The sequence below is a fragment of the Hyaena hyaena genome, unplaced genomic scaffold (assembly GCF_003009895.1).
Source record: "Hyaena hyaena isolate Hyena2069 unplaced genomic scaffold, ASM300989v1 scaffold_38, whole genome shotgun sequence".
Taxonomy (NCBI): domain Eukaryota; kingdom Metazoa; phylum Chordata; class Mammalia; order Carnivora; family Hyaenidae; genus Hyaena; species Hyaena hyaena.
The window spans coordinates 3,659,721-3,672,627 of record NW_024080670.1 but is presented as its reverse complement, the minus strand read 5'-3'; the positions used below and the strand labels follow the sequence as shown (position 1 = coordinate 3,672,627).

At 52.2% G+C, this 12,907-nt stretch overlaps 1 protein-coding gene across 5 annotated transcripts in view; it reads left to right on the top strand.

Moving 5' to 3' along the window:
• The window catches only part of SPTAN1 (spectrin alpha, non-erythrocytic 1), a 63,005-nt gene that overhangs the window by 23,767 nt on the left and 26,331 nt on the right, over positions 1-12,907 (top strand). For 3 of the 5 annotated variants that reach the window (XM_039229473.1, XM_039229474.1, XM_039229472.1), the window contains exons 12-27: positions 41-151; positions 840-917; positions 1,043-1,198; positions 1,426-1,630; positions 2,337-2,518; positions 3,090-3,333; positions 3,520-3,642; positions 4,203-4,420; positions 5,218-5,310; positions 5,653-5,787; positions 7,068-7,216; positions 8,294-8,353; positions 9,456-9,654; positions 11,525-11,629; positions 12,016-12,039; positions 12,591-12,626. In XM_039229473.1, the coding sequence (XP_039085404.1) occupies positions 41-151; positions 840-917; positions 1,043-1,198; positions 1,426-1,630; positions 2,337-2,518; positions 3,090-3,333; positions 3,520-3,642; positions 4,203-4,420; positions 5,218-5,310; positions 5,653-5,787; positions 7,068-7,216; positions 8,294-8,353; positions 9,456-9,654; positions 11,525-11,629; positions 12,016-12,039; positions 12,591-12,626 (2,118 nt within the window). The remainder of the gene's footprint in view (positions 1-40; positions 152-839; positions 918-1,042; positions 1,199-1,425; positions 1,631-2,336; positions 2,519-3,089; positions 3,334-3,519; positions 3,643-4,202; positions 4,421-5,217; positions 5,311-5,652; positions 5,788-7,067; positions 7,217-8,293; positions 8,354-9,455; positions 9,655-11,524; positions 11,630-12,015; positions 12,040-12,590; positions 12,627-12,907) is intronic. The other 2 variants (XM_039229476.1, XM_039229475.1) reach the window with 1 other exon arrangement.

Here is a 12,907-nt window from a genome sequence, read left to right as displayed (position 1 = left end):
GCAGGGTGTCGCTCTGAGCGCTTCTGTTGTCTTTCGCAAGGCATTCCTGTTGAATGAAGACCTGGGAGACTCCTTGGACAGTGTGGAGGCGCTCCTCAAGAAGCACGAGGACTTCGAGAAATCCCTCAGCGCCCAGGAGGAAAAGATTACAGTAAGACTCCTTCTCATTCCTTCCCGTGGTCCGTAGAGTCAGCCCGGCTTCCATTCTTCTCCAGGGTTTCCATGCAGATGCGATAGAGGCTCTGTGTGAAGGGCGCTCCTGCGGGGGCTTCAGATCTCACAGCAGCGGCTCACCATCTGGTGGGAGGCCTGCCTCAGCCCATGGGCTGAGGTTTTTCCCTGCTGCGTAAACCTCCATGTTGAGATTTACCTTTCACTAGAAGTACTTGGAGTTCAGGGTGCCCAGCTGGCTCAGTCAGCGGAGTGTGCATCTCTTCATCTCAGGGTTGTGAGTTCAAACCCCACATGGGGCGTAGAGATTACATAAAAATACAATCTTTAAAAAAATAAGTAAGTGGTTGGAGCTCACCTAAGAGGTATTTTTCCTCTGAAAACAGGCTACTAACCTGTTGTGACCCCCGTCTGATCACATCACATGTGTCCTGACATCAGCTGCAGTGAACATCTCCCGAACTTAAGAGAGCTGGCGTAATGTTGTGTGTGACTAATAACGTCAAGCAGAAACCCGGAAGTTGAGGGGTAGATGTTGTCACGGCAAACCTTAGACCTGTGTTACGGTTGAGAGCATTTTGTGACCTGTTCAGTAGTGACTTCGCTCCTGAGACCGAGCTGTGCAGTCGCATGCTTGCCGGTCAAGAGCCCTTACTCTTTCCTCGCAGGCACTGGATGAATTTGCAACCAAGCTGATTCAGAACAACCACTACGCGATGGAGGACGTGGCCACGCGCCGAGATGCGGTACATTCCGTTCTGCCCGTGCCTTCCTCGCTGTCCCCGCCCTCCTGTCCGTGTGACCCCCCGGAGCTGGAAGAAGTCTCTGGGGAGCAGGAGCAGGAGATTCACGAGGCCCCTTTGTCTTCCAGCTGCTGAGCCGCCGCAACGCCCTGCACGAGAGAGCCATGTGTCGCCGGGCCCAGCTGGCGGACTCCTTCCACTTGCAGCAGTTTTTCCGCGACTCTGATGAGCTCAAGAGCTGGGTCAATGAGAAGATGAAAACCGCCACAGATGAAGCTTATAAAGTAAGTTCTGCCAGCGTTGCTGTGTAGCATTTGGCTAGGAAGCTAATCGCAGCTCTCACAGATAAGTTATAGCTAAAGAAAGAAATAGGGAATTCCAAAACTCACACGATTTAATGTAAGCTTACTGTTCTCTGCCCCCTGCCAATAAAGAGAAGTACGAAGGTAATACAGAGTAGTTTGACATACTTGAGTTCAAGGTGCAACCCCCTTCTTCCTTTTATTGGCAGGACCCATCCAACCTACAAGGAAAAGTACAGAAGCACCAGGCTTTTGAGGCTGAACTCTCCGCCAACCAGAGCCGCATTGATGCCCTGGAGAAAGCGGGTCAAAAGCTGATTGACGTCAACCACTATGCCAAGGATGAAGTAGCAGCTCGTATGAATGAGGTCATCAGTTTGTGGAAGAAATTGCTGGAAGCTACTGAACTGAAAGGTAAGAGGACTCTCCCCAGATAGTGTGAGGGATGCCAGGGAGTTAGGTGTCCCTTCCTGGGGAAGGGTTGTAGGGACACACGCCACGCAGGTTGGATGACCCAGGCAGCCTCGGGCTGCGGGCTCCTCTCCTGCGCAGGCGTTCCGTGCCTTGCGCTCCTGATGCTCTGTTAACGTGGTGAGTGTGGCTGACGTGCTGGGTAGTGGGGGCGCCTGAGAGAGAAGGGAGTGATGTGGTCACTCGCCCTTGACTGAACCGGTCCTCGTCGCCAAACATCAGAGTTCAGCTGAGAACCAAGGGCTTTCAGTAATTCTCAAGTGCTCTCTCTCATGGGGGTTAGAAGGCTTTGGAAGGACGTCCAGGGGCACCTGGGCGGCCCACTCAGTTAAGCGTTTCAGCTCAGGTAGTGATCTCACGGATCTTGGGATTCTCTCTCCCACCCCACGCCCCCGTTTCTCTCTGCACTTCTCCAGTGCACGCGCGAGCACAGCGCATTCTTCTCTTTCTCTCAAAGTAAATAAACATTTAAAATTTATAAATAAAGGACATCCAAGTCCGCATTTTGTTTTTCTCCTGTGGGGGAGGGGGTGAAGCAGTGACCGGAGCCCTGACCCTTAGTTCTTCGCTGAGCACCGTTGCTGATGAGCAGCACCGGCAGGGGGACGGTAGTGGACAGGTGGGAAGTCACATTTGCTCCTGTGATCAGGGATAAAGCTTCGTGAGGCCAACCAGCAGCAACAGTTCAACCGCAACGTCGAGGACATTGAGCTGTGGCTGTACGAGGTAGAAGGTCATCTGGCTTCAGACGACTATGGCAAAGACCTTACCAACGTCCAGAACCTCCAGAAGAAGCATGCCCTGCTGGAGGCCGACGTGGCCGCTCACCAGGTAGTGTGACCTGGGGCTGTTGTTTGGGCCTGTCGTGGAGAAGGGCAGTCGATTTCCAGGCCGTTCTTTTTCTGAGGGATAAAAGGTGTTGATTTTCTTAGGCGACCCTGTGTGTTCCCAAGTCAAACTCCTCCCTCAGAGCTTCCTGGGAGCCCAAGATGAGGGAGAGAGAAGGCAGAAGAATTACTCTCCAGGCTGGGCAGACAACTGTGGTGGTTTTTCTTCATACATGACCGAACCACAGTTGAAGTTAAGAGTCAGACCAGTGTGGGGCACCTGGGTGGCTTAGTAGGTTAAGCATCCGACTTTCGCTTAGGTCATGATCTCGTGGTTCGTGGGTTCGAGCCCCACATCGGGCTCTGTGCTGACTGCCAGCTCGGATCCTGGAGCCTATTTCAGAGTCTGTGTCTCCCTCTCTCTCTCTGACCCTCCCCTGCTCACTCTCTCTCTCTCTCTCTCTCTCTCTCCTAGAAATAAAAAAAAATATTAAAAAAAAAAAAAAGAGTCAGACCAGAGCATAGTCGCTGGTGCTGGTCCAAGCTTTCACGGCCCTGTCCCTTTCTGTTCCCAGGATCGAATTGATGGCATCACCATTCAGGCCCGCCAATTCCAGGACGCTGGCCATTTTGATGCTGAAAATATCAAAAAGAAGCAGGAAGCCCTCGTGGCTCGCTACGAGGCCCTCAAAGAACCCATGGTTGCCCGAAAGCAGAAGCTGGCGGATTCTCTCCGTTTGCAGCAACTCTTCCGTGATGTTGAGGACGAGGAGACATGGATTCGGGAGAAAGAACCCATTGCCGCGTCCACCAACAGAGGTCAGTCTGTCTCCATCAGATAAGGTACAAGTTTGAGAAAGGGCTCTACCCTTACAGCATAAAGGAGGTGCATGTCAAAACAAGGAAGGTCAAGTTTGACTTGGAACCCCAGTGGAATCTTAAGAGCGACAGGGCTAACTTTTCTCTTGGTGGCTTAGATGACCAGGAAGCGGTCTCTGCTTTCAGGCAAAGATTTGATTGGAGTCCAAAATCTGCTGAAGAAACACCAAGCCCTCCAAGCAGAAATTGCTGGGCATGAACCCCGCATTAAGGCAGTTACACAGAAGGGGAACGCCATGGTGGAGGAAGGTGAGTGGGTAGCACCCAGGAAGTGGCTTTGCTTTTGGTCTTCTTTTGTTCCGTGGTTGAGTGCGTGGACTTGAGCCAGACTGGGCTGTGGGATTGAGTACCATCCTCAGTCTCTCCTCACTGTACGACCTTGACTAGACCTTGCCCTCTCGGCCTAAAGGTCTTTCCTGTGAGATGCGGGTCTTGACACCTGCTCCTGACATAGTTGTGAGGAGCGAGTGAGATCACATAGGACAGAACGCTGAACAGCCTGACATGTGTCTCAGTGACTGAGGACAGTAGGGGACACTGTTACTATGTCCTTATGGTCAGATCACTGGCACCAGCTTGGGATCCCCGCTTTGTAGCGTCCAGGTAGAGATCGTGGCTTGAGGATGCAAAAGTTGAACAAATTACTTAGAAGGGTGGGACCCAACTCTCTCCTAAAACTGGGGGTTATGAAGGGACCTGGCTTATCACAGTGGTGCAGCAGGGGTGCCGTGGGCACACGGAGGACCTTTTTCTCCAACGACATGTCCGTGTCCTTTGCATGGGCTTCCTTTCTTCTGCCTGCCTTCCAGGCCATTTTGCTGCAGAAGATGTGAAGGCCAAGCTCAATGAACTGAATCAGAAGTGGGAGTCACTCAAGTCCAAGGCCTCCCAGCGGCGGCAGGACCTGGAAGACTCCCTACAGGCCCAGCAGTACTTTGCCGACGCCAACGAGGCTGAGTCCTGGATGCGAGAGAAGGAGCCCATCGTGGGCAGCACTGACTACGGGAAGGACGAGGACTCAGCTGAGGTGACCACGTGTGGGGGCACGTGCTGGGACTCGGGCTGGCACCGTGGGGAAGGTGCAGTGTCTGCGCTGTTGGCTTTTCAGTGTGTTTTAGAGTATTTTGTCCTTTCCATTATGGAAATTTGCCAAAAGGAGAGAGAAGCCCTCCCGTCCCTACCTCCCACCTCAAGCATTTTGCCGTTCTTGTGTGTCTGACTCTGCATGTGCGTGTGCACACATACATACACAAGCGTATTTTTTTGCCAGTAACGGGTGTTTTGAGTGAAACTCTTAGGTTTATTCATAAAGGTCTAGGTGTAGCCCCTGCACCTGCCTCTTTTGCCAGTCTTCACAAAACCCAGAAGAGTAGAGTGGTGACGTGCGCTATATAGGATTCTCCAGGAAGATGGGGGTGGGGAGAGCTGAAGAGCCTTGGGCAGGGTGGTGGTGGCGGATGCTCAGCTGTCACGTGTGGCGAGGGAGAGGAGCATCCTCAAGGCAGGCTCGATTTGTTGGTAATGTTTATTTGTTAAGGTGAGGAGGGGGTCACCAGGTGTGCCCCACTGTGCTTTATCGCCCTTGTATTTTTCCAGCACCGCACGGTCACACGGGGGCGAGAGAAAAGATAATACCACAAGTCCCAATTTCTATTTCCTCCAAATACGATGTTTTGTAGAAATGGGGAAAGTATGGAGCAAGAGGTGGTCAGATCGCCATGTAACTGAACCAGCTATCCGGGCAGGATGGTGGGTCGGTGAGGCAGCATGGACAGGGTGCCCTGGTCCCTTGCACATGGTCACAGTGTGTGATTCTGGTTTCAGGCTCTACTGAAGAAACACGAAGCTTTGATGTCGGATCTCAGCGCCTATGGCAGCAGCATTCAGGCTCTGCGGGACCAGGCTCAGTCATGCCGGGTGAGCCAGGCTTTTGTGTCTGCAGCATAGAGGTTGCCTGGGGGCAGGGGGTAGGGGGCTGCATGGGAAATTGAAGGGCCTGGGTACTTCTGGCAGGTGTGCCAGTCGTAAGCCACATTCTTGTGACCTCACTGCTAAGTCCTGTGACACAGAGATGTGTAAACAGTTTAAAATGAGTAAAGATTCCCAACAGCTTAAGTTCTGGGGTCAGGTGATACTGGTAGCTTCAGAGAAGAACTCTCAAATATGTATGTGGTCCATAGGAGCTGGAGTGTGTCATGTGCTTAGGTGACACGCCACAGACATCCTTTAACTGTGTGTGCCCTTCCTTTGGATTTTTAGCAACAAGTGGCCCCCATGGATGACGAGACTGGGAAGGAGCTGGTCTTGGCTCTCTACGACTACCAGGAGAAGAGCCCTCGGGAGGTCACCATGAAGAAAGGAGACATCCTCACCTTACTCAACAGCACCAACAAGGCAAGGCCCCGGAAGTGGTTGTTTCCTTCCGGGAGCACCACCAGTTTTGCTCAGCTGGGGGCCTGTGAGTCATGGTGTCTAAGCTAAGGCTGGGTTAGAATTTGAGGAGAGACCAGAGTCTCCCAGTCAGTCTCCCCCTTGATATGGGTTCACTTCGTGTACGATCAGGAAGGTGATCTATCCATCTTCCCGAGTGCCCAAAGGCAGCTGTCGAGGATGGCTTCTTTTTGAGATTGAACACCTCGAGGTAGAATCCCTTCTCTTCAGAGCCAGGTCTTCTCAGGACCTTTTCAGAACTGTTGGCTCTTGGGGCACCTGGGTGGCTCAGTCGGTTGAGCGTCCGACTTTGGCTCAGGTCATGATCTCACGGTTTGTGGGTTCAAGCCCCGTGTTGGGCTCTGTGCTGACAGCTCAGAGCCTGGAGCCTGTTTCAGATTCTGTGTCTCCCTCTCTCTCTGCCCCTCCCCTGCTCACGCTGCCTCTCTCTCTCTCTCTCAGAAATAAATAAAACATTAAAAAAAAAACCCAAAAAACAAAACTGCTGGCTCTTAACCTGGACTACGTGGCTCTAGCAGATGGTTGCAGACCGCTGTGACCTCACCCCCTAGGCTCTGTCTTCTCAAAGTCCAGTGCTTTCTGGTTCATCAGCCTTCTTCCCTTGACCTGTGGCTTTGAAGTGAAGCGCATGGCACTCCACGTGTTCTCTGATAAATCCCACAAGGTCGTAGTTAAGGCTAGAGAAGGGTCCACAGCCATTGTTAAGGAGCCCACGCCTGACCCCCAGTTTACCCTAATCATGAGAGTTTGAGGGGAAAAAACCCCAAACCAGTGATTTATATTTTTCTGTTTAACTCCAAACCTCCCTTCTGGTCGGACGCCGGTTTACCCAGCAGCAGCATGCAGTGGACCTTGCTACGCTGGGGGACACTGTGTGTGTGTGTGCTGGCTCTGCAGTAGCTGTTAGGGCCAGTGGTGGTGGTTCTAACTTAACGTTACGTAGCCACGAGTGGCTGGTGGCTGTAGGACTGATGTCGTTCTGCCGTGTCTAACAGAGAAGGATGTCCTTCGTGGTGGGTGTCGTTGTGGCTTCCCTCGTGCCCCACGCCATGCTCAGCAGGTCACAAAGGACTACGGTTCAGTTCTTGTGCAGAGCGACTTTGACACGGTCACAGGGTCCCCCTTCACGCGCTCAGAGCTCTCTTGTTCGTGCGCGTGCACGGGCCTCCTTGGCTTCTCTTTTTCTCAGGAATTTGCTTTCAGTTGTCCGTTTGTTTCCTTAGGACTGGTGGAAAGTGGAGGTGAATGACCGCCAGGGCTTCGTGCCGGCCGCCTACGTGAAGAAGCTGGACCCGGCGCAGTCCGCCTCCCGCGAGAACCTCCTGGAGGAGCAGGGCAGCATAGCCGTGCGCCAGGAGCAGATCGACCACCAGTAAGGACCACGCTGGCGACCACAGAGGTCCCGGTGTCACTCGGGGCTTACTTCACACCCCACACAGGCCGGGCTTTAGGCGGTGTCCAGAAGCTCTGGAGTGACTGCCCTGGTGCCCGCGTGTGCCCGGGACACCCCGTGCCCACTTTCCCCAGGTCACTTGTAGCGTCCCTGTCCCGTTTGGACCTAAAACTTTTGACCGATACCTTTATTTTCCTTTGTTTTCTTTCTTTCCTGGCTTTTGTAAGATTCTTTTCCTAACAGCGTTTTTCTAAACATTACTCTTGTAACCTTTGTCCTCGAGTCGGGGCGATGCTCTGGAATTGGCTTTCAGAGGTTCTGCACCCCTATAGCTCTGCCCCTTTTCAAAGGCTGTTGAGAGAGTGGCTCTCTCCCGTGCTTTGTGCTCAGAGATGGAGGTTATCTTTTATGAAGTGTCCCTGTCCTCCGTTCCCTGTCTTCTAGCTAAGCCCCCATATTGACCTGTGTCCCTCTTGTAGGGCACGTCTTGCTCAGCTAATGACCTCAACGTTTCAGACACTTGAAAAATATCCAGAAGAGATGTTCTCGCTGGAGTTTAGAACAATAGAATTTTTGTGACCCTGGAAATCCCTGAAAAGATCAGTTATTTGTCCGCTTCCAGACCTTTTCTGTTACCGTGGAGACAGGAGAACAGTTTGGGCCTGGATTGTAACTGTGGGAGCAAAGCAGCCGGCCCGATATGTGACTGGAGGAGCCTGCGAAGCTCTCTGTCCGGGTCTTTCTCACGCTAGTGCTGTTTCCCCCTGGCCTTGCTCTGTGGCTTTACTGGTGCTGCCAGGACGGGAAAGTTGTCTGCTTTAAACATGGCAGACTTTTCGGGAAAATGAAGGTGAACTAACCCCTCTAATGTACTTTGCCGGCTTTTTCTTTACTGATGTCCTTCGTGGCCTGGCTGGCTTCCGAGAGCTTTTGATGGACGCCTCAGTTGCCCCTACTTTAAGCGTCCCGCATCCTGGCGCCAGTCGGAGCTGCCGCTCTCCTTCCCTGTGGATTAATCCCACTAATTCGTGCGTGCTTTTGCTGTGCCCCGTGCAGGACGCGCATAACTAAGGAGGCCGGCAGCGTGTCTCTGCGCATGAAGCAGGTGCAGGAACTGTGAGTAGGCGGGCGGCCTCGCCGAGCGCCCTTGCCCGTTTCCCCTCGGCCGCTTCTCCTCGAGGCACTCGTTCATCCAGAAAGACGAGGTGGGGGGGCTGTGTGGCCTTGCAGCAGCTTCGCTTGCAGGGGAGAGGTCTTGGTGGCCCTGTGCCCGTCGGTGGCCGCTCGCCTCCCCGGGCCGCTTCCGTGTATGGCCGTGTGCTCAGAGTGGTGTTGGTCCCCCCTCGCTGGCTTCGGTGGCGGAGCAGCAGCTGTCAGCAGCAAGCCCGAAGGCCGGTTGCGGGGCGTCCCCTGGTGGGGAGGGCACGAATTCCTCCCTTTGAGGTGCTCTCGTTCTTGGTAGCTCGTTGCTTTTTTCTCCCACCGTGAGCCGCGTAGGTTTGATGGTGATGGTAGCTCTTCTTTAAGCTTTAACTTAGTTCTGCGAAGTCTGTCATTTGCACGTCTCCGAAGGTAGTAAGCAGTTCAGCCTTTCGTGTTTTTGCTCGCAAGGCTTTGAGCCTTCTTCGATTCTTAGAAGTCCTCACCTGTCAGTGTGGTACAGATACCCTGTACTTGACCTAATTTTCCTTCCGAAGTGGCCAAAACTTTTCAAGAAATAGAGCTACCGCTCTAGAAATGGCCCACCGCTCAGAGAGGCTAAGGTCTCGCGTGTGGCTGTTTTGAAGTTCGGTGTCCCTTCCCCCGCCGCCTGGGGCTGCTCAGAGTTGGAGCGGAGCGGGGGCCCCGCATTCATGGTGCTCAGCACACTCATCTCGTCTCTCAGCTCTGCTCGCATGACCCCGTGTTGCCGTGCTAGACGCTTGGTTCTAGTCATTCGTGGTCGTGACGTTGGCCCGGGGATGAGTGTGCCGGGCTGTTCGAGCCGCCGCGCGGTGAACAGCGTGGCGAGCGCTCATCCCTGAGACTGTAGCGCGGGGCCTCGGGGGCTTCACCCTCCCCTGTGTCCTGACGCCTTGTCACCTGGGCACCGTCATTATAAACTCATGGCCTCAGACCCTCATCTCGGAGACGTCCAGTGATGTGGCCTCTGGTTAGCCTCCGGGGGAAGCTGACTGGCCGCCTTGCCCCCTCTTGTCCCCCTCCCCGACGACCTCAGGTACCACTCTCTGCTGGAGCTGGGAGAGAAGCGCAAGGGCATGCTGGAGAAGAGCTGCAAGCGCTTCATGCTGTTCCGCGAGGCCAACGAGCTGCAGCAGTGGATCAACGAGAAGGAGGCGGCGCTGACCAGCGAGGAGGTGGGCGCCGACTTGGAGCAGGTCGAAGTGCTGCAGAAGAAGTTCGACGATTTCCAGAAGGTACGGGAGGGGCTGCAGCTGAGCCGGAAGGTCGTCCGGAGACTCGGCTCTCTGCACCTGTGACTGCAGTTTCCTGAACGAGCCTGGCGCAGGTTGACCCCCCGGGCTGTGTGGGGCCCTCTCTGAATGACGCGAAGCCTTCACAGTTTCAGGGGGCCACGTGCAGTTTTCTCTTTTGGCTTTAAGAATTTTTTTTGGATGTAAAATACCAAAACACGTAGAAGTATTTTTTTAATTGGGGTAAAATTCAAATAACATGCAGGTGACCATTTTAAAGAGTACCGTTCCAAAGCACGTAGCACACCGTGGTGCTGTGTGACTGTCACTTTCTCAACTCCAGAAGGACACTGCTCACCCACCCCAGTGGCCTTGCCCATGACCCCAGCCTGTGGCAGCAAGCAGTCTGCTTTTTGTCCCTGGATTTACATACTCTGGACACTTCGTATAAATGGAATCCTATGTTATGTTGACTTGTGCCGACTGACTGCTCTCACTGTGTATAATGTTTTTCCAGATTAATATTTTTTTAATGTTTATTTTTTGAGAGAGAGAGCGTGAGTGGGGGAGGGGCAGAGAGAGAGGGAGACACAGAATCTGAAACCGGCTTCAGGCTCTGAGCTGTCAGCACAGAACCCAACGCGGGGCTCAAACCCACAATCTGTGAGATCATGACCTGAGCTGAAGTCAGACACTTAACCAACTGAGCCACCCAGATGCCCCCCAGACTCATTTTTGTAGCGTGTATCAGGACTCCAGGGCTTTCTAGGGCTTTCCATTGTTGTGTGTAAACTGCATTTTGTGTATCCATTCCTCAGTTTAATAGTCGTAGAACCAGATCATGTGGGTAAGGGGCTTTTTCTCCCACAGAGGCTGGCATCAGAATTTCATCACATTAAAAAAATTTTTTTTAACGTTTCTAAATGTTTTTGAGAGACGTAGAGTGAGCAGGGAAGGCACAGAGAGAGAGTAGGAGACCCAGAATCTGAAGCAGGCTCTGGTCTGTGAGCTGTCAGCACAGAGCCCAATGTGGGGCTTGAACCCATGGATGGGAGATTGTGATCTGAGCTGAAGTCAAATGCTTGGCTGATTGAGCCACCCAGGTGTCCCATCACATTTTAAAAAACACATCCCCTCAGGGCACCTGGGTAGTTCAGTTGGTTAAGTGTCTGATTCTTGATTTTGACTCAGATCATGATTTCACGCTTCATGAGATTTGAGACCTGAGTTGGGCTGTGAACTGACATCATGGAGCTTGCTTGGGATTCTCTTTCTTTCTCCCTCTGCCCCTCCCCTGCTTACACACCCACACCCACCCACCCACCCACCCAAATAAATAAAAACACATCCTCTCCTCCAAAGAAAGGTAAAAACGGGATACCTGGGTGGCTCAGTCGGTTAAGCATCCATCTATTGGTTTCAGCTCAGGCCATGATCTTATGATTTCCTGGGTTCGAGTCCTGCATAGGGGCTCATCAGCACAGAGCCTGTTTGGGATTCTGTCTTTCTCCCCCCACCACCCCCCCATCCCTCTGTCCCTCCCCTGACTCGCACTGTCTCTCAAAATAAATAAACTTTAAAAAAAAAAAAAGTAAAAGCAGATTTCCATTCAGACAGAATAATGGTTTATGACCTACATTTAATTTAGCAAATTTGAGACTGACTGTTCCCAGTGCCTTATTATTTTCTTGCTTCCTTGATAGTGACAGAATTTCCGGATTTGGGTGACTGCCCAAGTAATAGAAGCACTAGCTCATAGGATACCTGTTGACCAGAAATTTGTAGGGTCGAACCATAGCTTATGAACATCTTTCACCCGCCTTCTCTTTTGAATTACTTGCTGAGTCTTAGTTATCATGCTTTGGCTTTAAAGGACCTGAAGGCCAATGAGTCACGGCTGAAGGACATTAACAAGGTGGCTGAAGACCTGGAGTCAGAAGGTCTGATGGCAGAGGAGGTGCAGGCCGCACAGCAGCAGGTAAGTGTCTGGGTGTGGCGCAGGGGAGGGAGTTGGGGGCAGCTCGTTACCAGCAGGAAGCTGGTCCCTTCCTAGCAATGTCCTACAGCACAGAGGTGGGGCCAGGGTGTGGTCGGGTCCCCTCTGTCCCCCTAAACCAACTTGTTTGCCTTCATACAGTGGGGAAAAGTAGCTCCTGTCTTCCCCGAACACCCATTTAACATTGTGAAGGTCATTTACTGCTCACGTAGCCCTTAATGGTAAAGTTGCCCATTTCCTAAGAAAAAGGTTTTACATACAAACACGGTCTGTTAGACTCTTAAGAAGTTCCTCTGGACATCTCGTGTCTTTTTTATAATTCTCTCCCCGCGTCCGGATGTGACAATCATTTCCTTCTCTCCTTGTAGGAGGTGTATGGCATGATGCCCAGGGTGAGTCCTTGCGGAGCGTGATCGTGATGGGGACGAGGTCCTGGGAAGCATATAGTCCTGAGCCGTGTTAGGGATATCTGTCCCTGAACCTCAGAGATGCCTTCTGTGTGTAAAACTGTGGGAAGGGAATGGAAGTTGGTTTTTATTTCTTTCTTCAAAAGAGATAAAAATGATTTATTTATTTAAAACTGACTCCTCAGTTTTCTAAAACTTTTTCCACAACAATTGTTCGGGTTGGTTTATTATCTTTTTTCAGGAACTCCTATGAGTAGGACACACAGGGAAGTTGGTGGATTTCTTATTAAGTTTCCTCATTCTCTTCATTTCTGTCCACTCCATAAACACCTAGAATTTTCCTCTCTTCTTTGTTGGCTTCGTTTCCCTCAAGTGGCCTTGTGGCGTGCTATGAGCCACAATAAGTTACGGATCCCGGAGGGGATGTCGGCCTGGGTGATGGCTCTGGGGACCCCCGCCTCTGGCGGCACAGGGTGGGGCACGTCATTTCCTGCTGCGCTGTACGGCTGCCTAACTCTGCTTCCTCCTCTGAATAGGATGAAACAGATTCTAAGACTGCATCCCCGTGGAAGGTGAGAACTCTTTGCAAATGATCGTTTCCTAAGGTTTTCAGGAACAGAGATGCTTTATGTGTTTTTCCGGTGGGTCTGTTTCTGAGTATTTAGGGAGTCTTTGATCATTTCTGGACTTGCTTGGGGTGGTTTCTTTTTGACCCTGGCACTATATTCTTTGACTCTGTCAGGTCTTGAATGTGATCCTTGGGGCGCCTGGGTGGCTCAGTCGGCTAAGCATCTGACTTCGGCTCAAGTCATGATCTCGTGTCTCATGAGTTCGAGCCCCACATCAGTCTCTG